General features: G+C 39.8%; 1 protein-coding gene and 1 long non-coding RNA gene across 4 annotated transcripts in view; one reads left to right on the top strand and one right to left on the bottom strand.

Annotated features, from left to right (window-relative positions):
- The window catches only part of LOC144202177 (uncharacterized), a 48905-nt gene that overhangs the window by 15050 nt on the left and 6456 nt on the right, over positions 1-27399 (bottom strand). For 2 of the 3 annotated variants that reach the window (XR_013327477.1, XR_013327479.1), the window contains exons 3-4: positions 12099-12262; positions 10538-10637 (exon numbers count right to left, since the gene is read on the bottom strand). This is a non-coding gene — a long non-coding RNA (uncharacterized LOC144202177). Of the gene's footprint in view, positions 1-10537; positions 10638-12098; positions 12263-22632; positions 22764-27399 lie in introns of all 3 variants that reach the window. The other variant, XR_013327478.1, reaches the window with a different exon arrangement.
- Positions 1073-27006, top strand: tns3 (tensin 3). Its single transcript, XM_077725213.1, has 27 exons — positions 1073-1401; positions 7883-8054; positions 8255-8305; positions 8509-8631; positions 8956-9020; positions 9997-10080; positions 10482-10594; positions 11351-11411; positions 11758-11833; positions 11924-12053; positions 12212-12277; positions 13148-13249; positions 16680-17798; positions 19741-19892; positions 19982-20111; positions 20341-20424; positions 21443-21539; positions 21632-22146; positions 22232-22318; positions 22651-22782; positions 24261-24356; positions 24675-24752; positions 24840-24917; positions 25018-25186; positions 25308-25376; positions 25687-25716; positions 25794-27006. Exons 2-27 carry the CDS (start codon positions 7905-7907, stop codon positions 25936-25938), a joined length of 4002 nt encoding a protein of 1333 aa, XP_077581339.1. The 5' UTR covers positions 1073-1401; positions 7883-7904; the 3' UTR covers positions 25939-27006.

The following is a 27399-nucleotide window of genomic DNA, read 5'->3' as shown; positions in this document are numbered from 1 at the left end:
TCAATTTGTGTGTATTCATTTCAAAGTCGATGATGGTAATGGAGTAGTATGGGCTCTCGTATGTAAAGTTGCTCATGCTGCAAAGGACAGCAACATTCTGCCAGATTTTCTTTCAAGATTTATTATTTAATCAATTATTTCTCAGTGTCAATCTGTGTGTGTCCTATGGATAACTGGGGGACCAGTTTTGGATCCAGTCACCCTTTGGTTCGAAGTCAGCAAAGTATAAACTACAGCACCCAGCAACCCTGTCAAGGATAAACTGTTCAAAATGCACCAGGGCGTAGTATCATTTATTTTCCAAGGGATGGCGCTAATTTGATTGTTTAAAAAAATACATGTGTTGGAGAATGATTTGCAATTTTAAGTCATATTGCATTGTAAAAAAATATGAAAATAGATGAGTTAAATATTAAAATAATAGAATAACTTCTTTCTGCAAGTATTTTACAAACATATTTAGATATTCAGTTTTATCAAATAATCAGGTGCTTATAATTAGATTGATAAATCTTGAATCAATAGCTTTATAGGGCATTAAATGTTATTGGTGAATATATCCAACTAAAAATAATATGAAGAAACATTTTACAACTAGTCTCAAGTATTAATATTACTACACAAGTGTATTTCTAAGAAAACGTATCATTTAAACCATTAAGTTGAATCAACGTCACCCACTACTTTTTATTAAGTGGCAGAAAAATATTGAACTATTTGGCTTCACCATGTCAAAAATATTAAAACAAAAAAAAACTAGTAGACTGTTTTCAGTCTTTGCAGGATAGATTTTAAAAAGTAAAATTGTATTGATAATAATACTGAATTGAATTAAAGCTGCACCATTGATCAAATAAAGTGTTAAATTGCTGTGCTATAATTCGTATATACCCTCATTTTCCTTCTTCTTCACATGGGATGGGTTATAAATATAGAGGGAAATGGCATTGTCCTGTGGGGGGTGTCTGGAGGAAGTGTGCGTGTGAACAAATGGACAGAAGCAGAGGGAGGAGGCTCAGACTCAGAGGGGGGCGTGGGTGAGCAAAGAGAGGGAGGATGGGAGGGAGACGGCTGAGTGGAGCTGTGGGAGGACCATCCCCATGCCTGGACTTGCGGCTTCTGCAATCGCGCAGCCTCAACTGGAGGAAATTGCGCCTACGTTTCAACGGAAGCTTCAGTGCAACTTTGCAAGGACTCTCATAAAACAAGACTACTTCAATTTCGGTGCCCTGCCTCCATTGGGATTCTCCCATCTGATCGTCCAAAAGTGAAGCTGGAATGAGCGCACTCAAGAACTGGCTGAGGGATCTGTGACCTCCCTCCAATACTTTCTCAGGACCGCTGACTGACAAAGAGGGGCAAAAAAAGACTGAAATTGTTGTTCCACCCAGGCTTTAAAAGGTAAGGCTGAACTTTCCTCTTGTTTTTTCCTCCTTCTTTACACACTGAGTCAATCATTACCAGCAGTAGGTAGGATTTTAACCACTGCCTTCTCTTGCTTGGTGTAATATAGAGGAGCATAGAGGAACACACCAAGTCATTTCATTGGGTTTGTAGAAGCATAATAGAAGGTTTCTCACAGTATTTACCTTGGCCATCAGTGTTATAGGCACTCACTTCTAAGTATTTGGGTTTCTGTGTGAGCGTGTGTATTCATTACTTTCAACAGGACTTGAGGACAGAGAAGGGAGTCATTCAAACTCAGCATACTTTGTGGAAGTGAATTTATCTTGGGCTGAAGAAATTATGCTAGTCAGCCGCTTTGAGCAGGGGTGACAAACGGAGGGATCATGGGCAATATATGAGCCCCCGAGAGTCTGACATGTGGTCCTTCATCACAACTTCAAATACAAAAGATTCACAGGAACCATAGATAGCCCAAATAATTGTTCGATCCTTGCGTCACATTTATTCTTAAAATGTATGGATTTTGTGAAACTGAATTTCTCGCCTCCGTGCTAATTTCATCGACTAAACAGGCATTTTTTTTTCAGTGGCATTTGAACTCTCTTGGCTCTCGTGTGTAAAAACAGGTAAATCACAGCCTCCCTCCCAAAAAAGAAACGAAATCCAATACAATTCACAATTCAACGAGGCTATATATATATATATAAAATAAATAAAAAGTTTAACTTAAAGACTCTTGTTTTCATCCATGACTTTCGCTCACTTTGGTGTGATACGGTACAGCTTATAATGTGAAACACATGCGGTCATTATTATGGATGACTTAGCCGGGAGTGCTTTTGGGCGCCAAAAAAAAAAAAAGTAACAGGGCTCTATTATTTTGGTGTGTGTTGGAGTTTGCTCTGATCTTCTGCTAGATTGTCTTTAGAGAACACATCTGCTGTGTTGTACGAGTACCCTCGGGGCAGCCATCATTTTGACGGCATGTACCAACCCACTTCCATCGGAGGAGCAGTGGCGGGAGCAAAACACTTTAACATGAGTATATCACTTGTTGGCCTTTCCTTGCAGAGTAGTCAAATTAAGCATCACCCCTCCACATCTACATCCACCTTAAGCATGAGCCCACCGAGTTAGTAGGTCGTCCATAAACAGGCTGATTCATTTTAACATTAATTACAGGCCAAGCAAGAAAAGAGAAACATTTTTAAACTGGCAATTACGGCTTTTGTTGTCGTGCCATTTTGAAATGTGATAAATGTCCCTTAAGGCAAAGAATTGCATCTAACAAGCGGCTATTTCCAATCCAGATTTTGAAATAATGTCCCCTACATTTGGCAAGCGGATTCACTGCTACTTGGCAGCCATGTGCAAATCATTAAAATGAGAGAGGAAGGACTAAAAAAATTCTTGAGATCAACATGGAGTCGGAATGGGAATGTAATCCATTTCGGGACATATTTCACCGTGACCTTGGTATAGCAATGGATAATGAGGGAGTACTTTACAAGCCTTCAAGCTGTAGTTTTTTCTCTCTCCAAAATGCAGGGCAGTGGTTGTTTTTCTCCATCTAAATTCATAATAAAGGGTGACAAAAACATGTCAGCTTTTCGGCATTACCATATGAACTTGCTAAAAATACAACCTTCTCCCAATTAGTGGCGTTTTGTGTAATTGTTTATTTCAAATGCACATTCTGGACTCGAAACTATGTGGGGGGTGTTGCCGTCTATCCCAGCCAACTATCGGCACCAAACAGGGACACTCTGAATTGGTAGCCAGCCAATCATAGGGCACAAGGAGACAGACAAACATTCACAATCACACTCCTACCTAGGAACAATTTAGAGTCTTCAACCAGTCTACCTTTCAAGTCACTCCTGTTCACTCTAGTGGAAGTCCACAGAATATATTTATTCAGTACTGTAGTTAACAAGGAAAAGCATCTCTCTTGTCAGAGGGCATCAGCGATCCAGCATCGAGCGACGTCTCAGTAAGCACACTCAAAAGCTACAGCTCGTGCAGCAGTTGCAACAAGTACAAAATGCCTACAGTCAGCAACAATTTGCTTAAAATTGAGCAGGTCCATTGACAGAATTTTAGCCAGATGTAGACATCTATTGCCAGATGCTACCAAAGGTCCTTCTTGTCAAGGGACAAAGGCTACATTCCATAAAACACAGCTGATCCCCATCAAAAGATGTGTTATGGTGATGGAGGTTGTAAATTTTCTGCCCTCAGAACTAACGCTAGAAATTCCACGGATCTTTGGTAAAACTGGATCCGATTTTAGCCAAGTGTGAAGACATGAATGAAAGATGGTAGGTCAACGAAGATGGATTTTGGGATTTGAACCAATAGGAATGAAAAGATCATGCTTGTAGGTCTTGCCTAAACAAAGCCATAAACATGTTGCTGTCATTTTGGTTTCTTATATTGAAAGGTTAGGTCATGTTTTATTGTTATTCTTTATATTAAAGCTGGACAAGCCTTATTTGTGGGTTAAAAGTGATCAGGATGATTCATCAGTATGTGAGTTACCTTGAAGTTTGAATGGTTCACGTAGAGGGGGAAGGGAACCCTGAGATTGCTTTCATATGTCTAAAGGCATGACGTTTGCGGTGGATTTGTATTTTTTTTTAACTGGGCTAGAAACTGCATGACTCACAAATGGGCAACATTCAGCCTTAAGTATATTTACTTGTATGGTAAAACGATAAGCCTTTGGAGGGGGCAATAATGGACTTGCTGTGCCTCACGCAGGCATTTTTAGATTGTTTTTCATGAAGGGGTAAAAAACTTAGTTACGTGTTCAGTTCTTGAATTTATACTTGAAGGTGAACCTTCATTTTTTTCTAAACCAATTGCAATGAAATCAAGTCCACAAACAAAAGTGTCAAACATCATGCTGGTCGCAATCTTATTTTTACTTAGTATGAAACAATCAAAGAATAGAATTCAACGCAAAGTCCACTTTAAGTGTTTTGACATGTTGGAATTTATGTTTACACAATCCCAAAATCAGCATTGCAGTGTCTACTGTAGGGAAAAACACATCTAGGCCATAAATTTTGTGTCGCGTGATAGTGTATTCTTATGCCACTAAGCAAACTAGGTCAACTGCAAGCCATTCAAACTGTCATAATTAGAAGTACAGTAAACATTTGCATATAAATATAGTCTAATCGTAAAGTAAAAACACCCTTTATTCTCATTACTTTGTGTAGAAACCACAATTGGAATTTACGATAAACACATTTAGCAATATCTTCTTTTTTAATGCCTATGAGTAAATATTTTTACCCACTACACCCCCAATCTGCTACCTCAATAATATATAAATTGGATTACATAGAATGAATTACATTTCAAAACTAATTCCGTATTCTGTTTCTCGCCTTAAGCTTGTTTCCTCTCTTTCTCTGGCAGTTTTTTTTTTAAATGCAAGTATGTAGAAACAATTCGCTGAAATGATGATCACATTTCCATCACAGATGGAAAACACAGCCGAATAGCTTGTCGCCGCATGCAGCAACCGTTGAAATCAGATGCAAACAGACATCTGCACAATTAATCCCTGACTCAATCACTGGGACGATGAAGTATTATACAACTTATGCCAAGAGTTGTGTCTTAAAATAAAAACAACTATAGCCTGTGATTCAACTTTCATTCAAGTTTGGAAATTGGAGCTTTCCCCTACATTGCAGCTGCTTGTGGAATATTCCATAATAAAACATTGGCCAGGTGAAGGGTGTGGCTCTTCTGAATAAGGTATGCCTACTTTAACGCTTATACTTGGTCCCTCTGCTTCCCTCACTGATATTTGAAGTATAATAGTTGGCTTTGAGGACTAATCTATGTCCAATCACTTACCCACAGGGGTAAGAACTGTTTGAGTGAGGCACACCCTAATCCCCCAACATCCTGACCCCAATAAACCTGTCGAAGCTTGCTCACAGCAGACCTGATCACCTATTTTCTATTTTTGTTTTGTTTAGTTTTCTCATTCTGCCATGCTTGGATTCTCCTCAAGCCCTGCTCTTACTGTGCCATGGGTGGCCTTTTGCATAGTTTATACTATTGCCTTTGTGAGCTAATATTTTTCCTCATTCCAGAACAAAACTAGTTAATTAAAGAGCAATTATCTTTTGTGCATGCCGGGGCTAGTTGGTTGTGACAGCTTGAATGATGAAGAAGAGAAGTGGTCTTGGTAAAAGCTGGAGCTTGAGGCAGTGCTGCAGATAACGGTTTGAGGTTGGTTCACCAAGTCTCCAGTTGACTTGAATAAATGCAATTGTATGATTTGTTTCATATTGTTATAATAGTTTATTCATCCTTTTTTTCAACTTGAGTGTGGTGAACTGATTATATACTGGATGAATTTTATGTGAATACTTCAGTCCCTTTTTTCTGTTTACGTTTCATATGTACTGTTAACGGATGCACTTTTTTATATGTATCGTATCTGCTGCTGACCCAGCCCATCTGTCAAATTTTTAAAGTCAATATGGCCCCCGGGCCTTAAAGTTTGCCCACCCCTGTGCTAATCACTCTCCATCATACCACCAAACCCTGTATTAAATGTATTTGTGTGTGCAATAGGTCAGTATGAAGTAATATTTTAAGCACTATAACAATAGAATCTGATCCAACCTGCCAAACTATTCTATTCAATTTCTTTTTGCTCATGGCGTACCAAATAAAAGAAGACTTTCACAACACTGGGTCACACAGAGGTTAAGTGTTGGTTAGATTCCAATCTAATCTGCAGTTAGCAAAGCACTTTGACACATTCAAAACAGTATGAAGACCCCTTCCCTCCCTCCAACTGTGCCCCGAAGATAGGTGGACCATAACTACTGGCCAGCGTGTTCATTACTTTCCCATTAGTCAATATTTTTTTTTCCTGAGTCTCAAGGGAAATGTCCTAACTCTGCCATGTGTTCCATCCTCAAGGACCTCTCAGTCAGGCGTGCACACACACTCACTGAACACCCAGCTCTGTTTCCCCGAGTGATGACCTCTTCAGACACATGGCCTCTTTCATTCCGCTCGACTGAAACATCCCCACTCTGTGACTCCCTCTCGGGCCCCCTTCAAAGTGCCGGGCTATAGCCTGCAGTCATTTCACAATTGACTGTCAGACACATTCTTGAATGTCAATAGTTTAATCACAGCTAACCATTGAAGGGTCATACGAGAAGGATGATGATATCTTTTAGCCTTATTTGTACATTCGAAACCGTTTGCGTGCATATGTTTGAATGAAGTCCCATTTACCATTCATCAAGAAATGTCACTGTTGGCGAGAGATTAATGATTCAACTGCGTCATAAAATGGTAGCAATATTACAGTTGAAGTATACATTTCAGTTAACTGCCTCCGTATCACAAGAGTTTTTTTTAAATCTACTATACAGTTGTACATTCTCATGCCCTTATTGTGTGTGTGGGCGTGGGGGGGTTTCTGGATCCTAACTTCCATGGAATGGAATGGGTATACTTCACTTTATCTATGGGTGTGAACTAAGAATGGGTGCATTACTGTTGCTTTGGGAATTCCTTTGTCTCATCTATCAAGCCATATTCATGCGTTTGGTAAATAAGTCTTCAATGAATGTAACTTGTATGTTTTTGTAAATGTGTGTGCAAGCCAGTGCACCAAAATAAAACCCATGCAAGCCTGGGGAGGAAAATTTGGGGGTCTGAAACAAGATTTGGAACTTTTTATTGTTGTCTGTACTCACTACTCTCATACAGTTCTTATGTATACGCAGTTACTTTACAGGCCGAATCATTTTTCTACTACTACTATTGGATCTCAGACCATCTCATGCGATATAAAAATTCCTTATAAGCTGTCCGTTATTGAATTTTACAACTTCAGGAAATGATGAAATAGATAAGGGCCATTGAGGGAAGTCACAATACATTTAACGTATGTATAGGTTACAGGTGTTTCCTCAAAAGTGTATAGAAAAAAATAATTTGTAGAACTTTTTTGCACTTATTTAACAATCTAAGTTTTTTTTGCCTATTAATAGTTAGTAAGTAGTCAATCCAGGAAGTCTATTGTCTTGAGCTCAGAATAGACACAGTCCAGTCAAGAATTCATACCAACATGTTTCAACTTGACAACCCTAGCCTTCATTGTTGTTGTTATTCTTTTATTGGTTCAGTGCCTGTATCTCTATGGCATAAATACTTGTTTATAATCTTTTCTAAAAGGTCAATACATTACTAGTGTTTGGCACTTAACTAAAAACCATTACTGTGCAAACAAACACACACAAACACACAATGTGTATAGAGGTTGTTCTCTGAGTATATTGGCAGTAAGTTTTGACACAATGACAAGCGCTGAGGACTTTGACCGTCAAATATTGACTCGAGTAAAGTCACTTGTCGCAAGCAGAGATGGCGAAAAATGGCTGCAAGGCTCCGATTCACAATATTTTTCCACCCTGGACAGGTGGGAACCACATTCATTTAGCATGGAGGAGGGATACGAGTTGGACCTGACGTATATAACGGAGCGCATCATCGCTGTTTCCTTCCCGCGGGGATGCCAAGAAGAAATCTACACTCACAACCTGAAGGATGTCACTCGAATGCTCAAGTCTAAACATGCTGACAATTACTTGGTGAGTGACCTAATGATACCCAATGGCAGTTGTTGTTGTTGTAACTTAAATGTCAAAGTACACACTGCATTGATGTCACTTTTGCTTGCCCCTTAGCAATATATTGATCTATCTCATGCTGAGCTCATCTGTATTACGACAATTGAGACCAAATGTCCAAAAACATGCAGATTGTCTCACTGCCAGTGTTTGTCCCTCAGATTATCAACCTGTCCGAGAAAAGACATGACCTGACAAGAATGAATCCAAAGGTACATGATCAACATACCTTTTTTTTTTTTTTTAAATTGGGACAAAGGGTAAGTTTATTATAAAACAACATGATGAAAATTGCCCATTATAGTGATATCATATCAAAAAGCTGCTTATCTCTTTATTAATTTAGTCATTTGGGTTTTAAGAATATAATTGATAACTGATCTACATTGTTGCCTATGTTTTTTTTTGCTTTTAGACTCTTGATACAGGCTGGCCTGACATGCACGCCCCACCTTTAGATAAGATCTGCACCATTTGTAAAGCCATGGAAAGTTGGCTCAATGCTCACCCGCTCCACGTGGTGGTTATCCACTGCAGAGTAAGCTTTTACAAAATTTTTTTTCATAAACATAGTTATACAATTATAATGAAACTCCAAGAACAAAGTTCTATAGATCATTTTTTCCAGCTTGCTTCCAATTTGTATTGCTTTTATTTCTATGCAAAGTTAAAAACAATATGTTAGTCGGTATCAAAATGTTGATTTCATTATTTTACTTCCACCGTTTGGGAAAAAAAGCACTTTTAAAATCTAGCATATAACAGAACGGAAGTTGTATAACGTTGCAGAAATCAGCAGTTGAGACATATTTCAATATTATGTTTAGGATGATTAATTATTTCCCGTTCTCATCTTTCCTAGGGCGGTAAAGGGCGAATTGGTGTTGTCATTTCATCCTTTGTGAATTTCACAGATGTATCAGCCAGGTAAGCACTTGGGTCTATAAATGTCCTTGTTTGTCATCTAGACATGGTTTGTCATCATTAGCCCACTCCCTGTTGGCAGCGAACAAACCACAACAATGGATTGTGACTCATGTTGCGGACCGCCAAATAAGTCAACTCATTTGTTTATCCCTTGTAACTCAAGGTCAATGTGATTCAAGGACTGACAAAGAGAAAAAGGGAAAACCACACAATTTAAGTGGTGAATCACCCCATATAGAATTACACCAAATGGCTTTAGAAGAAAATGTAGTGACAGTAATAACTCCTGTCCTACGGTGTCACTTTCAATGCAATCTATTCATCTTGGACAATCGCCCCACTGCCAGTTACACAAAACAACAACAAGAAAATGTCAGCTTTTCACATAAATATAAAAGGGCATTGCCTTTTTGTGTATTTATGCAAATTTCAACAACAAATACGCTATACCGATGCCGGATAAAAATCACAGGTACATACATATGTATTTCCAATGTGAATAATGATCGAGTTTGTGTCGCAAGACGAAAACATGATCCAGCTGGTGAATGCACAAAAAAAAAGGCCGAAATGAAAATAGAGGAAGATAGGAATACAATGCGTCGCATTTACAATAGAACAGATTGGAGTGGAGGTGCTTGGAGGGGGACACGAGGGTGAAAAGGCCCCTACGCTTGTTGGTTTTAGGGAAGCCTGAATGGCTGAGTTGTGCACACACTCCCACCTCTCCGCCCCCCCTGTTTACTTAATGCTGCCATTCTCTTCCTCTCTGCGGGAATCCCTTGTGCCTCTGCTTACTTTCACTCTTCTCCATTATGCATGTGTATGCATGTGTGTCTGTGTTGACCTTGTACAAGTCAGGGTTAACGCACTTGAATTACAGGGGCAGCACAAGTTGAATGTCTTTGAGTCATTGTTGCTGGAAGTGTTTAATAAATTGTCCCTCCCCAACCACCACCCCTGTCTTCCTTCAAAGTGCTGATCAGGCATTGGACCGATTCGCTATGAGGAAATACTACGACGATAAGGTCTCTGCTCTCATGACACCTTCACAAAAGCGGTAAGAACCGGAAGCACTTTTTCATTTACAATTTGTTACTTTTGATGTACTATTTGTTTGTACTCCATCTTTCTTCTAAGTGACCAATGAAGCTAAGTGTTTGAAACACTCTTGGCTATCAATGTACACAACAAACACTTTTTTGATGAAATGATGCAAATACTACAAACAAGTGGCGAAAATATTGAAGTTGGGGGGGAAAAACAAAAAAATAAAACCCAAAACAAACAGAAAACCATTTTTATATGCTAAGATGCTTAATGGTGGAAATCCACTATTTTAACTGTGAGGGAAACCATAGAGACCACATTGCACAATAATGTTATGTAATAAAGTCGTTAAAGTCATTCTTCCAAACCGGAGTGTGTAACTTTAAATACTGTAAATCTGTTTGTTTCTAGGTATGTTTGGATCCTCAATAGCCTCCTAAGCGGATCCATGAAAATTAACGCCTCACCTTTATTTCTGCACTACATCATCCTCCATGGAATTCCCAACTTCGATTCCTCTGGAGGTAAAAAAGCCTTTTTGTTTACAACCTCACACAGCTGCAGTGCCTGAAAGAGCATGAGAGGAAATTCAGACACGACCACATTGGAATCTTTTATGCACTGACACACATCTGCCTGCACATACTCAGACAAAACGTTTTTAAAGCAGGGGGAGACTACAGGATGTGGACCAAAATAAAGCCTCAGACAACAAAGGAACATTTTTTACCAGTGGATAAATAAGTGTAAAATTAAATTGACAATTTCAATTAATTGTGTTTGGGGAGCTTTTTTGTCACGTCATTTTTAAAATGTGATACATTCTTTGTCGTCATTTAAGTGTAAAAATAGCTTTCACCCCTTTTATAAAACAATTAGATAAAATACTGTTCAACATTTAAATATACCTGGAAGGCAATGAAATGAAAAAGGAATAGACATTTGTATAATTAATTTCTTGGAAAGATTTGCTAGTTATTTTCATTTATTTGTTATTTAGTTAGTCATTATCCATTTCTTAGGCTCAGCACTTTAGTACATTGAAAAAGAAAAGTGTCCAAAATGAGTAAAAGTTGAATAAATGAAACCTAAATCATCTGTAAACACCATGTATAATTAACAACAACTATTATCCAAAAACTAAAACAGAATATTTAGTGTCAGAAACTATATTCACCACAAAATAAGACTATAAAAACTATTAAAAATGATAATTTCTAAAAATAACTAATTCATGCAATACAAGACATAATTTCTACAAATATCTTTTGTTTCCCCAGTATGTCAACCGTATGTCAAAGTCTACCAGGGAATGCAAGCAGTGTATTCATCTGGAATCTAGTAAGTGGTGCCATCATTTACTAAGCAGGAATTTATACTAACATTTCCACTGGTAGTTGTACTGCAACCCATTTTCTCAGTGCTTTATTATCGCTACTTATTGACTTATCTTTCCTGTTGTTTATTTATTTTTTTGTTAATATGCTACTATAACGCTTTAAAGTATGTTTCATGGAGCAATGTTGTCCCCATTGGGAGCTTTTAGAAGAAATAACAAAAACGCACTAAGGTAAAATTCTAAGTTTTTAAAGAAAATATGGATATGTGATTATTTTCGTCAGATCAGAATGACTTTATCTTAATTTGACGTTCATCCTGGGTGTAATTCTTACTTTTCCCCTGGCAGTCACATTGGACAAGGCCACAGAGGTCGGATCTGTGTCACCCTGGAGCCAGCACAGCTACTCAAAGGAGACATTATGGTAGGGAAAATAAACATGACAGAATATAGCCACATGACATCAGTTTTTCTTTTTAGTTTACACTGTGTTTTTTTTCTGTTCCTGTTTTAGATTAAATGTTACCACAAGAGTGAGGTTTCTTCAGAGCGAGAAGTGATTTTCAGGTTGCAGTTTCACACGGGAGCAGTGCAGGGATACAAGCTTATGTTTGATAAAGAGGACATGGAAGAGGCAAACAAAGGTACGATGATATTAAATATATATATTTTTAAAAGCAAGTCTTAACTCATCTGATTTTTCCAAGGATCACGCCAGATTTCATTCCAATTCTTGGCATAGTACTTGTGACAGCAGGACATTTTCTCCTCATGCTCATGGTATTCTTGTGTTATGTTTCAGATCTCAGATTTCCAGAGTATGGTAAAGTTGAGCTGGTTTTCTCGGAGGGACCTGAAAAGATTTCAGGTAAGTTGCATTTAAAAATGAAAAAAAAATCCATGACCCAAATTGACATAATATTAGTTTGAATGTCAACTCAGTAACTCGTCACTGCCATAAAATTCTATAGGAACTCTTTTATGCATAAGTCATGATTTGGAAAAATATATAAATTTTTCTCTATTGCCATCAGTGGGGCTGAAACCCAAGTATTCACAGTCAGTTTTAAAGTAATTGTACATCTCAAATTTTCAAAGCGTTTTTTTCGGGCTATAAAAAATACACTATCCCAAGCCTATATTTTCTGGCCACCTTGTTCCATCTACCTCAGGGGAAAAATATGTGCGATGTTGGAGAGGGGAAATGACAAATGCACACTATTAACGCTGTGCCGACAGAGTGATGCAAAAGTCCCACATGTGCTTCCTCTACACTTTCGATGGAGATTGGATTTTGTGTTCACCTTCACACACATTGGCTACAACAATTGGTACAATGTTAAAAATAAGCAGTATTGAGGAAATGTCTTTACCCCGTTGTTTATATTCTGTTAAGCTATTACATCATTTTAACATAGTACATACAATACCAAATCTGTAGTCAAAAAATGGATAGAACAAAATTGAAACATAACACGTTTACTGAAGAGCTTTCTATATTCCCAGGCATGATGATAGGCTTACCAAAACAGTGCACAAGACATACATATTTCAAATGTATCTGCGATAAATCCCCAGAAAATAACATTTCCGCACTTGGATGATACATATGAACTCCACCAGATATGATGACTCATTGCTCTCCAACGAGACATATGAGAAAATATTATGGCAAAATATTCCCCAAGTTGTACTGAAGTGAGGTCAGCACCAGATTTAAAGTTTCTTTTGGCCTCAGGTGCTGACAGATGGCACAACGGCGTGGATGTTACAGTGGACTACAACACGGCCGACCCCCTGATCCGCTGGGACTCATACCAGAACATGTGTGATGCTGAAGGTACTATTTCAAAAAAGTTCTCTGTACACTGCAAAACTGAGGAATGTTGTCAACAGGAAGGCCGAAACCTTAGTTCTCAGGGTATTTCTATTTTCTTATTCCATCAAATGAGTAGGCACGCTTTAACTATTGCACACAGTCTCAATAGTCCCCCAGAAGCCAGAGACACCAACGGCGGCACACTGTCCTCTTTGTGGTCGCCACTCTGCACACAACTGTGCCGTTCACAACAGCCTCCCAGAATAGATACAGATCCGCCCATTCCCATGATTTGCTGGATGCTTTTGAAAGTTTGATGAAAATAAGATGCTACATTCACATAAGCATTTATGCCTTAATAAAAAAACAAAAAAAGGAGTAGACACGAACAAAGCCGCAATCTTTCCCCTCATCACTTCATTCGGAAGCATTCATGTGGGATATTTACAACCCTGCTTTCTCATGTAAATACTACATCCAAGCGGGGCGTTATAGGAATTCTACATCTTCTTCCCAGCACCCTGGCAGACATGGCGTCCCCTTCTTTTACAACCTCCAAAGCGACATGGCCCAAGGAAGTCTAAAAACTGTTTGCCACAAAAGTGCTAAGAGTGTGTGTTGAAGAGGGGGAGAACTCATTTACTTCAATTGCTTTTTTTCTCTAATCAGCAGTGTGTATTTATCCCTATGTGTGAAAAAAGACAGATTTAAAAGCGGCCTGGAATGGGTGTTGACTGACGAAAGGCCGTTTTTTTTTCCGAGTGCGCTAACAGCTGCAAACGTTTGGAAGTTGTCTATTAAAGGAGAAATAGTGGATAGGTAAATTCCCTCTCTTATCACTTGCTATATAATTTTAAAGTTAATATTTTAAGATATCACTCGGCCTGGTATGACACTGTCAGTGCCAATTTAATAGGTATAATTTTGGTGAGGCATAGTTGTGATTAGAAGCTGTTTTTCATCTTTGTCGGTGGATTCTTAAAGTTGTGGTGGGACATTTTCAACCCCCACCCACCACTATTCTTGTGATTCATACGCCCTGTATGTACCTACCCTGCATTTACCATCAAATCGATTTCTAAGGTTGAAAACAAATGTAATGAAGTGACAGAAATGGAAGAAAATGAGTATATAATCATTTTAATTCCAAGTAATTTTTCCAGGTTTTGCTACTCGGGGTGTTGGAATTGCAGGAATTTAGGACAAATGCCTAAGGAAGGGCATTTGGTAATTGCAGAGTCATAGATCAAACTTCCTCAGCTCAGGGTATGACACTTGTGGATCGTTTTTAGAGCCACCACAGCCTACTAGTTTGACTTATTTATGCTACTTAGAGAATTCTCAACTGACCCACAGGGTCATTAAATTGTGACACATATTTCCCAGAAGTCCGACCAAGCACATTTATCTATCACAAGTGGTCATAACTAAACATTTAAGAATGCCAATGTGGATATATAAACATGATTGAGGAACTAAACGCATAAAAGGGTATTTAGTGTACTCATTATTTTAAAGTGCAGGTGACCTTTAACCTATTCGAGCTGACATTGAACTAGAGACGTAAAACAGGCATTTACAGTAGCACTCAGCCATATGGACCAAAAAAAACATATCCAGATTTATTCGATAAGATAAGAATAACTAATATTTTACCTGAGAAGTGACAGCAAATTTTCAGTTCAAGTCAAAGCAGATTATTACATGTACTAAAGTTCTAATTCCATAACACACTTAAGAATATAGCAATCTAGATTCACACCAAAATTTAAAGTGAGGCCCCATAGGTAAATCGAATGTTGAAATAGCACAAAATGAAGACAGTCAAGTATTTTGCATTGAGATAACGCTGAGAATAAATAAACATATATTTTTTTTTAAATCAACCACTGCATTTTTCACAACCCAACAAGAAAGCCACCGGCGAATGAGTGCTCTAAAATTTTTCTATCCATGATTAAGGTTAAATGCGATTACAGAAACCCATAATTGAGTGTAGGCCACATCTGTTTCTGGACGATATCGTACACGACAGATAGCAGGAATGTTATTTAATAACACACAGGTGGAAGGACAACAACTAGCCAGCTTTCTTGTGAATAGTGGAAGTACTTTGATTAAAAAGTATCTTTCTGTAGAGTGAAAATTCTCCAGGAATGTTGTTTTCATTCTCTGATCCTTTCTGGGCCAGCCCAGCGTGGGGCATGAGGTCGGGTTACTGCCTTTACCCTGAACCGCCCACTTCCTTTAAGCTCCGCCTCACGTGTTTACATTCCTCTGTCCTTATTTGGAGATGCCCCCCCTTCCTTTACTCTTCTTGTGTAGAGTGCAAACACTCTCACCTTCTCGGCACAGAAAGAACTCACTCCAGTCATTTGACCCTGAACGTTATCCGGTGGGGAAAACAAGCCATGTTCTCGCCGCGCCTCTGAATGACCATGACCTCTGTTCCTTCATCAACTTCCAATATGATGTGGATTCTCTTGTGTGGTCACCTGCATGTTGCGGAAAAGGTAGGAGTATTTGTTGGCAGAGTGATGGTCAGCATGGACAGAGAAACATCTGCCTGTAATCTCATCTTGCACCTTGCTCGGAATGTTACGAGAGGGATTTACTGGAAAGCTGCGGGTCGAGTCCTGAGCCGAGCCAGCTCGGCATAGCCGGCCGGATGCACATTCCCACCAGTGTGTTTGTGCATGTGGGGGGTAAGTCATACATATTGAGGCAGCAGCAGGAGGAAGTGGGAGAGCATTATCATGCAGTTCTGGTATTCAGATCTTCTGGTCAGGGTGTCAGGTATCTCACTTGAACTTAAGTGAAAATCATGGTTTGAGTTACCTCTGTGGAATGTTTGACAGTAAGAGCTTTTATAGTATTGCTTCTGACATCCCCACAATGATGGATGGTGACATGGCCCAGCCACAAATGACTGACCTCTAATCCTTCTCGAGGGTTAAAGAGGTTGTTTGGACATATGCCAGGGGTCAAGGAGCAGTCGGCAGGGAGAAGGTTGGCTTGATCACAGCAGGGAGAGGAATGCATTGGTCAATACTGTCAAGATGTGCAGCAGTCTGACACAGAGAAGACACTTGAGGTCTGTTATACAATATGAGCATTAGAATCCATATGGGTTTCTTTTGGGGGCTTACTCGAAACACTTGTATTCCTGATGGGAGGCAAAGGGTACGTATCAAAACAACTGAACACATGCAAAAACAGATAACTGGTTGACTGAACTTGGAAAACAATCCCAAGGTGTCAAAATAGAATAATTCTGATATTCCTTGATCACGTGTTAGCAACTTTTACAAAACAAGCAAAATATCTGTGCTGTCACCAAAGACCTCTGGAAATTCTGAAAGTTTGCTTGAACCAGCCAGTAAATTGATGTTACACTTCAACTAGTGCATGGGCGCAATTATACATTAAACCTTTGTCTCTTATATTTTAGCGCCTCGCTCCCAAGGCCTAAGTCAGGACAAAGCATCTATTAAAAAGATCACTAACGGAGGGGAGACTACGCTGGGTCGGGGGGCCTGCACGACATCCGCCACCTCCAGCCCCGACCACAGTGATCACGCCCTCTCTGTCAGCAGTGATTCCGGCCTCTCTAGTAACTCCCTGTGGGCGGACCGACCTACACCTTCAACCACCACCGTTACTTCTGTTTCCGTCCGCTCCAACCAGGGTCCAAGCCAGCAAGAGAAAGTCCAGCTCAAACGGCTGTTGAGTGGATTTGGAGTGGAGGATCCCTCACTGGAGGAGATGGAGGATCCAGCGCCTAGCGTGGTCATCCATCAAACTGTACCAGCTCAAGTACACATAAATGGAGGTCCCTCAAGAGGTCCTCAGGAGAGGGAAACAGACATCTTAGACGATGAGATCATTACAGGAGGCCAAGATCTGCAAAGTGTGGACAGCTTTGGGACTTTATCTTCTTGCTGCCACAAGAGCAGCCAAAACTCCCTCCTCTCAGATGGTTTCGGGAGTCCGGGAGGAGAAGAGCAGCAAAGCCAAAGTCAGACTCTTCTCAACCATCTGATACCGTCTCACATGGAGGATTACCAGAGACATTATGCTGAGACTAGAAGGGGTCATATTGGCTCCGTGAACAACTCTGTGACTCCTTCCAACCCGAGCAGTGCTTCCGTGCCAAAGCAGCATGTCTACAGACAGGGAAGCTATTCCACACAGTCATGGGTCCGCCAACAGCAGATGGTGGCTGCGCAACAGTTAATTTACATGCCCGAGGATGGAAATGATACTGAAAGATACCAGGGAAACAAAGAAATGAATAAAGAAGTCCCGACCTTGGAGCAGCAGGACCCAGAAACCAATTCAAGCGACAACAATAAACGAGACGACGAGTTCAAATCTTTAACCATGGACATTGACAATTCTATTGTCCAACTCAATAAGCTTATCATGGACCTGGACCCTACTTTCATGCCTCCTTCAAATCAAAACAGCTCCATCAAAAGAAACAGCAGCACGCATGTAAACAGCTCGACTTCCAAGGGGACGAATGGCATCGTTCTCCGATTCAGCGAGGACAACGCGCAGACAATGGGTAAGAAACACATTGACATGGTCAAATCTTTGTTTAGGTAGAAATAACTAGTGTAACTTTACAGAACTATTTTTTTCACTCACTGCAAGGTGAAGTGAACATTCCTCACTTCCCCTCCCTCCCTCTCCCGATCTGGTGTGTTTGAGTGGCAGAAATAACAGGGTTGCTGCCAGCTTTTTCAGATGTTTTCAGTAGAATCTGCAGGTCGGTGCACTGTTCAGACCTGTCTTTACAGTTATCTTGAAGGGGGATCAGCACATAACATGAGAAGGGGGAGGAGGGTGGCTTTTTCTTTGTTAACATTGTTCCCCAAAGAGTTAGAATGTACATATTCTACACAAACAGTTCAGATAAATCAAGACAAAAACCTGTATTGTTTCTGCAAACCTTCTAGCACAGTGTCTATTTCTGCAGTGTCCTGCAAGGAAATGCCTTAGCAAGTTGAATTATAATTTAAAATATAGCTATCCCTTTGTATCTCGTGTACACGTTAAGCCTGCATATAGCAAAACAATTTAGATAAGTGCGTATATGTGGACTGGGGCGTTCAATTCAGGGACAAATTGGAAGATTTCAACAGAGTTCTGTGTATGAGGGAGTTAGGAAACATTATTTTTTTATTTACATAATAATGTCCAGTGTGATGTTGGGGATTTTTGAAGGACGACTGTCTAGTCAAATGACAACAATTTAGACTAAAAACAAAAGTTAATAAGTATCACTCTCTTTACTCTGAATAGCAAATGAGAGATGCAACACAATTAAGTCAGTGTTTTGAGCAGTAATGAGGCAGAGAGAAGAGGCAGTCATCCATCTAACAGTGTTTGAATCACAACTCCAGCATGTATTTGTGGTTGGCAAGGGGAGGGCTGGTGGAGGTGCTGGTTGGCCTGAGGAATTTTCCAAGAGGGAGCCTGCAGGCAAATATTTTTCCATTTGACTCCAGAGAACCTGTACCTGTCTGTGCTTATCAGCTAGACAAGGTCTCATTTACAGAAAAAAACAAACAAACTCAAATGCCAAAAGAATCTCAAAGATGTCATGCCCATTGTTAGTCATTTAATCCATATATTACCTGAATTGCCAATGAGGACAAATTAATATTCAATTAATTGCTTCATTGCTATTTAATTAGTTGCTTGGTACATGCGGAAATGTTGATTGCTTTAGTAACCGATATATTGACCTTTTGTTACTTTTATATTAAAAAGCAAAACACAGTTTGGAAATGATTAAGTGACCGCCATGATATGACAGCTGCAGTAAATTGCCAAACAATGTCGTTAATGAGCTCTAGAACTAATACTTGTACATCATTAGCATTCTTCGAGGTTAACGCTCCTGAGCTTACTGGGAGGGTTCAAATTAACACCTTGGTGTTGAGTAGTGATGCTTGTCGCAGTCGTCATTGCAGCCAATGGTCCAACAAATAGCTCCCAAGCATTCTTCAGCTGTCCATTCAAAACCGGACTACAGATGCTTTAAGCCTTTGAGGAATACAGTCCATATACATATTCAAAAGGTATCTAGTAATGCAACCATTTTCTACACCTAATATCATCTCAGACTTAGAGATTATATACAAATTTTAACATGGCAGAAAGCTACAGTACCGAAGAAAACCCCTATCAAGACATACGATACATCTCCTCGATTTCAGGTGGTGGTCCTCACTGTGTGGAGTTTGCATGTTTTCTCCGGCTTCTCCGTGGTTTCCTTCCACATTCCAAAAACATGCAGGATACCATGTTTGAACACTCTAAATTGCCCCAAGATACGAGTGTTAGCACGAATGGTTGTCAGTCTGCTTCTGACTGGCCACCAATTCAGTCTCCCCTGCCTGGTGTCTATAGTTAGCTGGGATAGGCTCCAGCCACCTTCTGTGACCCCTGTGGCGATAAGTGGTTCAGAAAATGAGCTTCCTCTATGTTTCCATGTTTAGCTGTCCAGCCCAATGAAGGGGATGTCTCTAGCAGTCTAAGTCGGCAGGGAAGTGACATCATGGATCATCCAAGGTTCTGTAGCACAGGATGGACGGGGCCAGATGAGTACAGAAGCCAGAGGACATATTCACCATCTCTTCTACAGTCACAGGTACACTCAACGCTACAGATTTGTCCTCTTACCTCTATTTGTAGCCTAGTTTTATACAATATATTTTATGAACTTATTTTTTTCTTCAGCATATGTTGTGCAGAAGTGACAGTACTGACTACAAGGTGCAAAGTCCAGAGACAGACAGTGGAGGTGAAGCCGGGTGTGAAATGACCCCACCCACACCCGCATTCCCAATATCACCACCTACACCCTATGGTGAGTCGGAGCATTGACTGACTTTTAGTGTTTCCTAATTTGCCAGACCTTCTGTTCTAGTACATCTGTGCTTAGGGTTGCTCTTGAGGACTTCTAGACTATGAAAAATGTGAAAATAGCAACTAGTTGCTGGAAAGATGCCAGTATAAATCCCCATCATGTTGTGATTTATTTGATAATGAGTTCACAGTAACGACAAAATAAACAATGTAATGTTATCTCTTTTCAGTGAAAAATATGTTAGAGTTTTCCCAATCTTTCCGGCAAACCTCACCTCCCAGTATTCACTATGGTGGCTTCAGGACAGACCACGGTAAGTGCATTTCCCATCAAACTTTGTATACAAATCGTGATTTTTGTCTGCCCACTGATAACATCATTTAAATAATCGAGAACAAAACATTCAGCATTCAGAACCTAGATTTCTTGACCGATATTTGGTTCCTCTATTTGGGTTTTGGTGCAAGTTGACTCAAGGGAACAATGTCTTTAGACCATACAAGTCTGATTATATGGTTTTGTGGGTTTTATCTGTGGTAGAAGACAGTATGTCTTTCAGATTGCTTCCAGAGATAGGAAGTCAGGCCAGCATGGGATGACTTCAATGAAGTATACTTAATCCATTCATCATGTTGGTTTAGAGAAATTCTGTAGGCGCATAATGTCACAGCAACATTGTAAATCTGGATGTGCCCACAAACAGACAGAAGATATTGCTGTCGTGCATTTTGTTTTAACTCAAGTTCCCTCTATTGTTGATTCGTCGCCATTATGGCCTATGTTTGCTCGTCTTTCATTTGGAAGGCCTGAGAACTAAACGCTGCTCCCACTGTGCCTCTAAAAACCTGACACTCAGGCCAGAATCCTGGCTACATTCAGTTCTGTCTCATCACCATGGTTACTGTGGGCCCGGGAGCAAGACACAAAGACAAACTACACACCCACTTTTGACAGTGTCTCTGTGTACACAGTGGGAAATACAAATGAGGAAACAAGCTTCTACAAACTGATGAAATAAAAAAGAAACGTTCTAAACATTAACCACACAACACTTTTCACCAATTATGCCAGAAAGCCCAAGTAAATCTGATTTGTTGTGAAAAACAAAACAAAAACAAAGGTAGTTCATTTTTTGAAGACTGACAACACGTGTTTTAATCTCCTCTAAAACAATATTGCTTAGACTCAGAATACCACTCTTCTTACAGGCAATATTGCCAAACTATATATGGCTATTTATTTGTCATCTAACTAGTTTGTAATTCATTTCACTTTATATGAATGCAAAATGAAAAGCAATGTGGTGTGTAATTGGCTTGACTTTTACTTAGAATCGCACGGGTATCCAGAGATGGTCAATCATGCCGGAGTTGCACAAAATACAACACATTCTGTCTCCACTGTTGGGTCCCATAACCAGGCACACAGGTAGGGTTCCATTCGATTCTGCTTTTAAGGATTTTTTAATTAATTAATGTATTCATTTTCTAATCATTTTGACATTTTCCTGTATTTTTCAGTCCATTAGTTAATCAATCTTGGGCAGAGCATCCAGTCCTGAGCCATCAAGCCTCATCCAATAGCCTATCGTCCAATAGGCAAACACCCCAGCACTCCATGTCCTTAGACTATGGCCACCAACCTGTCCACCCTGTGCCAAATAGCCACAGCTCGCCTCTTAACAGCCAGCGAAGTCGTATGGCCCGCTATGCCGCCAGCCACAGTCCTGCTCAAAGCTTTGATGAACAGGATGACTTAGTTCTAGGCCATGGTTCACACTGTCCAACCACCACCTTGCTACTTGGAAACGAAACTATAGAAAGGCTCATCCTAACCTCTTTGGATGGGAATCAGTTGCAACCCCCACATCTGCCTGAAAAGAAAAGGGTATCAGACGGAGAACATGGGGGGACAGCATCCCCGGCATTGAGTGGATTCTCAAGTCCTCACAGTGGGAGCTCACTGAGTATCCCTTTCCCCAATGTTTTGCCTGACCTGTCAATTCATATGCCAAGAACTGGCTCACCTTTGCCAGGTAAGGCAAGAAATAGTAGTGTATTTATGCCCTGAATTTTGCTGGATGAGCACTGAAAGGTCATTCTTCTGTTTTTCTCCGGTAGATGTGCTCGTTACCAAGCAAGTTACTGTTAAATTTGTACAAGACACTTCCAAATTCTGGTACAAGCCAGACATCTCAAGAGATCAAGGTGGGTTTATAAAGTAGGACTTCCACGGGAGCGGGTAAAGCGGTTGTCAAGGGGCGCTGTAGTTGCAGGTTTTTGTTCCACCTGAGCCGGGGACAGACAGTTTACCAAATGTGATTTCTGCAGAAAACAAGAAGCTCTTGTGGGACACCAGATTTGTAAAAGGTGTCTTTGTTATGGGTTAGAACGAAAACCTGCAGCCGTCACTTTAAAAGTAAAAAAAAAACTACCATTTTGATATGGAAAAACCCCACTTAGGTTGCTTTCCAAATTGCAAAGATATCGCTATTTTTTGCCTAACGCCACCTCATTATCACCTTGTTTCTGGCACACAGCCATTTCCGTCTTGAAAGACAAGGAGCCAGGTTGCTTCATTGTGCGTGACAGCCATTCCTTTAGAGGCGCCTATGGGTTGGCGATGAAAGTGGCCACACCCCCACCTTCCGTTCTCCAACAGAGCAAAAAAGGTAAGAAACGCATCAGTTCAGCTGAATCCTTCAATTGTTACCTTAACGCTTTGGAATGTCCAGAATGGAATCAGGTTACTTTTGTTTGACTGTTCACTTTTCTTTAGTGATTTACCTTATCTTAACTGGTGTTTTTTTCCTTAAACGTGAGAGAGCCCACATATGATCGCAAAATACAACAATAACCATTTCATATACCCAGAATCTATCCTGGATCAAAACCTTGGATTATACAAAAGAACAAGGACTCCTCCACTTGTATCCAAAACACACCAAACCACACCACACATAAGGGTTTGTCTCTATTTATCTTCAGCATAACTTCCAAGCTACAGCCAGTAAATCTCGTTTCATGGAAATTGATTGCAGCATGATTACATTCCTTGAACTTTCTAGCAGGCCCAAGTATTAAATCACATCTGAAACTAATTGGTGGTTTCCGAGTTTTAAATGGAAACTGGATTAAATTCCCCATCCATACTTGACACATGGTCCCTCATAAATTCTGACAATCTCCCTCCAAGGGAAACAATCATTTTTTTGATCTAGTCCCTGTAAATGTCAGGCTACTTAATCTGGGGTTGATCCCAGAGTCTCATGTACATCATGGGAATCATTCCTAAATGCATCTCGTGTTACAGTCTACTGTGCTCACACAGGAACATGAGAGTCTACCCTTCTTCCCACTGTACGTCTCTATTTGGGCGTCATTGCAATGAAGCAAAACAGAGGACTTTAGCCTGTTAAATCTCAAATGAACAGATAATGTTTCAACCTTTAACAAAGGAAACAGTCCATCCAAAAGCCTGCTCCCATCATGGGCCCCTCTCCTGGGATGTCCCACATAAACGGGGTCACAGACATGAAATTGTTGTGTATGAAGGGTTATTTACAGAACGAAAACATTGTCTGCGGGAACCAAACATTCTCTGGATGTACTCCATCTTGAAACAAAGCATGGCTTCGTTTGTATGAGATGACACCCCCCTGTGTGCTGAAAATTACAATCTGCCATTTCACAAAGTGTAGTGACATGCCTTTCTGAGAACTGCTTATTTAGCCCCCCAACCCCCAAACACACAGACACACACACCTGTCCCTTTTGTTGGCCATCATTCTGCCTCTCTGTAAAAGCACCTGTGGTGACGTCATGATATGTTCCCCCCACCGTATTCTCAGCTTAACCCATTGTGGTTCCTTATTAGTGTGAAATTCAAGCCATCCCAAGAAGCAGGTCTTTCTCTGAGTCTTTGTCTCGGGACATTCCAATGCTCCTCCTGCCCCCTCCGAGGCACTCCTGTGAAATCATAATCCCATTCATCTAACGAGTGGGAGCAACATCATGTGTTTTGGGGAATTGCCCATCTTGGCGGGAGCTGCTGTTTTGCTCCAAATTGAGTCGGTCAAATATGCTAAAACAGGCCACAGATAATTGTAGTGAGCTAATGAACTTGTTTTGTGTGTTTGGCTTTTTTCAGGTGGAGATCTCGCCAATGAATTAGTGCGCCACTTTCTGATTGAGTGCACACAGAAGGGTGTTCGCTTGAAGGGTTGCCCCAATGAACCCTATTTTGGTAAGTGATGAGAATAGTGACATCATTTGGCTGCTTTTCAAATTTGTTCCAAACATTCTATTGATACAATCACTGCCCTCTGCTGTCTACTAATGAGTCTTAGCATCTACTATTTCTTTTGGATCAACTCAACATTATGAAATCACTGTAAGACAATCATAATTAACATGACATATAATGCATAAATATTAACCATTCCCCTGCATCCAAATTAGAAGAATTTATGAGTCACCAGTCACTTAAAAAGAAGAAATAGTGCAGTCATAAATGATCATATCCCCAAGGTATTCTTTAACTAACCAGAGTTTTGTTTTACAGGAAGTTTGACTGCGCTGGTTTGCCAACATTCAATAACTCCCTTGGCCCTGCCATGTAAACTCATCATACCAGACAGAGGTAAATACTAGAATATTGTGTGGATCAGTATTTTTCTTTCAGAAAGATCACCTAGTTTTCCTTTAACCGTTTTATTTTTGTTATTAGATCCTCTCGAAGATGTGGTGGATAACACACCTCAGTCAGTGACTAACTCTGCTGCAGAACTGCTCAAACAGGGAGCAGGTAATTTCTACAAATACTTTAAATACAAATAGTTTAAATACAACCAGAAAGTCAGTCTTATACAGGTAATGAAAGTATAATCACTCATGTTTTTATACAGCCTGCAATGTGTGGTACCTGGGCTCGGTGGACATGGAGTCCCTGACGGGTGTCCAAGCGGTGCAGAAAGCAGCCAGCTTGACCCTTTGTTCCAACCCTCCTCCTACTTCCACAGTAGTTCACTTCAAGGTGTCCTCGCAAGGAATCACCCTAACCGATAACCAAAGGAAGTGAGTGGAATACACAGTCATATATGCACATGCACTCTAACAACACTACATTGTTAAGGGGGTGTTTAAGTTGGTGAGGGGTTGAGTTGTTGCATGTACTAATAACTTGTCTGCTTTGTAGACTGTTCTTCAGGAGGCACTACAATGTCAACACAGTCATATTTTGTGCTTTGGACCCTCAAGATAGAAGGTGAGTGGGATTACAAGGACAAACTGAAAGTGGTAACAAAAGCACCAAAGTTGTCTCATAAAATGGGATGTTCCAAAAACACAACACAATATAAGAAGCCTTTAAGTCAATCACTGCTATTTCAACTTGAAAGGCTGGCATTGAAAAATTATATTTCCTACAATTGACATTGATAGACATCCTATTCAATATAACTGCCAGTATAAATGGATTAGGCATCTGTTGCTACAATGTTCTTGTTTTGGGCTTATTACATGTACATGTGAGTAAAACTTTCCAGTTTCTAATTTTATCTATTCTCTGATAACAGATGGAAAAGGGACGGCTGCACCTCAGCAAAGTAAATATATTTGTACTATAAAAACTCTTTGCAGCAATCTGTTTTTTTCTCACAATTCTCTCCCCGCTCATGCGCAGAATCTTTGGATTTGTGGCAAGAAAAACCGGGACCTCCACAGACAACGTGTGCCATCTGTTTGCCGAGCACGACCCCGAACAGCCGGCCAGCGCCATCGTCAACTTTGTGTCCAAAGTTATGATCGGCTCTCAAAAAAGTAAATAGCGAGATTAACATGTGGCGAAATGAGGATGTCGAATAGCCATGAAATTAAGCCTAACATGGATTTCCCATGACTTCATGACCAAACCCTAATATTTATTTTAAGGGCATTAAGTGCTGATTAAATGAATTATTTTTTCTTATGAACCGTGTAACGTGTGCTTAAGCAGTATACGTGTATATAAACAGGTTTCTATGAGCACAATGTCATACATACATCTATGCAACATTATTTTTTTAATTGTTTTTAAACCATACTTAAATATGTTATGAATTAAGTCTTCCTTTAACTTTTTTTGGTATGAATGCCATCAACACTAATGAAAAGGAGTATCATTGTGATGAAAATTATTTTAAGAATGTGCAGCAGTGAGACAAATAAATATATATTTTAAAAAGGAGCTTTTTAAAATACTCATTTTCCATCTTGATCAGGTAACTTAAGTTAATTTTTTCAACAAACATATTTTCCCCTTTTTAGTTAAGTCTGTTAAACAGTTATTCTACTGTCTCTTTTAAATCTCTATATTGTCTCTATAAAGTTTTTCTGAATTTTTCCTAAAGCTGCTGCTAATTTAATACTGTTCAAATAGAAATACTTGCATTTTTTTAAATATTAGGAAAAGCACTATGAATGTCATTTCTAAATAAAAAGTACTTTCTCCTTTAAGGTTGGCATATCATATTTGTAAAATTAAAAAAACAATATTTATTTTCTTAAAGCCTTCATGGCTTCTACTTTCCTAAAAACACTATACAAATTATTTTCTTTTCAGGGGGAATTATAATTCCTCCTCTCCCACAAAAACAAGAAAAAAAAAACATTTCTCTCTCTTTGAATGCATAAATGTTTGTAAATTGTTGACAAAAGCCGCCTATTTGTATTGGAAGACTTATATATCCATTTTGTTTCCATCAATTTCACCACTGTAAGGCCTGTTTGTACAATTAGCGCAATGGTAAAAAGGGCTACATGTATGTGTATATCTCATAAATAATGGACCTTATTGTATGAGTTAACTTGTATATGCAAATAGAATTGCTGCTGTAAATAAACATAAGGAAACACCAGTATGTGATCTCGGCTTTCATTTGCACTTGATAACAATTTCTTTACTCAAGCCATTCATTTTACACTTTACAATAGCTCTTATAGTCATTCAGGTGATCTTATGCCCATCACTGATGATATGGACTGGTCGCCGGACAGCCATTTCCACTCTTGAATCAAGGTGGTCGGCGCGGTGGAGGAGTGGTTAGTGTGCCAGACTCCAAGTTCTGTTTCGATCCCAGGTGGGTCCTCACTCTGTGGATGCTGCATGTTTTACCCAAGTTTGAGTGGGTTTTCACCGGGTACTCCAGTTTCCTTCCACATCCCAAAAACATGTATCACTGGCTGGTAGAACACTCTTTAAATGCCCGTAGGCATAAGAGCGAGTATAAATGGTAGTCTCACTCTTTGTG

This window comes from Stigmatopora nigra, chromosome 9, assembly GCF_051989575.1.
Source record: "Stigmatopora nigra isolate UIUO_SnigA chromosome 9, RoL_Snig_1.1, whole genome shotgun sequence".
Taxonomy (NCBI): Eukaryota; Metazoa; Chordata; class Actinopteri; order Syngnathiformes; family Syngnathidae; genus Stigmatopora; species Stigmatopora nigra.
The sequence above is the reverse complement of the archived record's forward strand: the minus strand, read 5'-3'. Positions and strand labels throughout refer to the sequence as shown.

Excerpts from the sequence above, each read along its gene's own strand:
- tns3 (XM_077725213.1), top strand. The coding sequence starts at position 7,905 with ATGGAGGAGGGATACGAGTTGGACCTGACGTATATAACGGAGCGCATC. Across the intron at positions 20,425-21,442 it reads TGGCTTCAGGACAGACCACG|AATCGCACGGGTATCCAGAG; the intron begins GTAAGTGCATTT and ends ACTTTTACTTAG. Across the intron at positions 22,147-22,231 it reads AACTGGCTCACCTTTGCCAG|ATGTGCTCGTTACCAAGCAA; the intron begins GTAAGGCAAGAA and ends TTTCTCCGGTAG.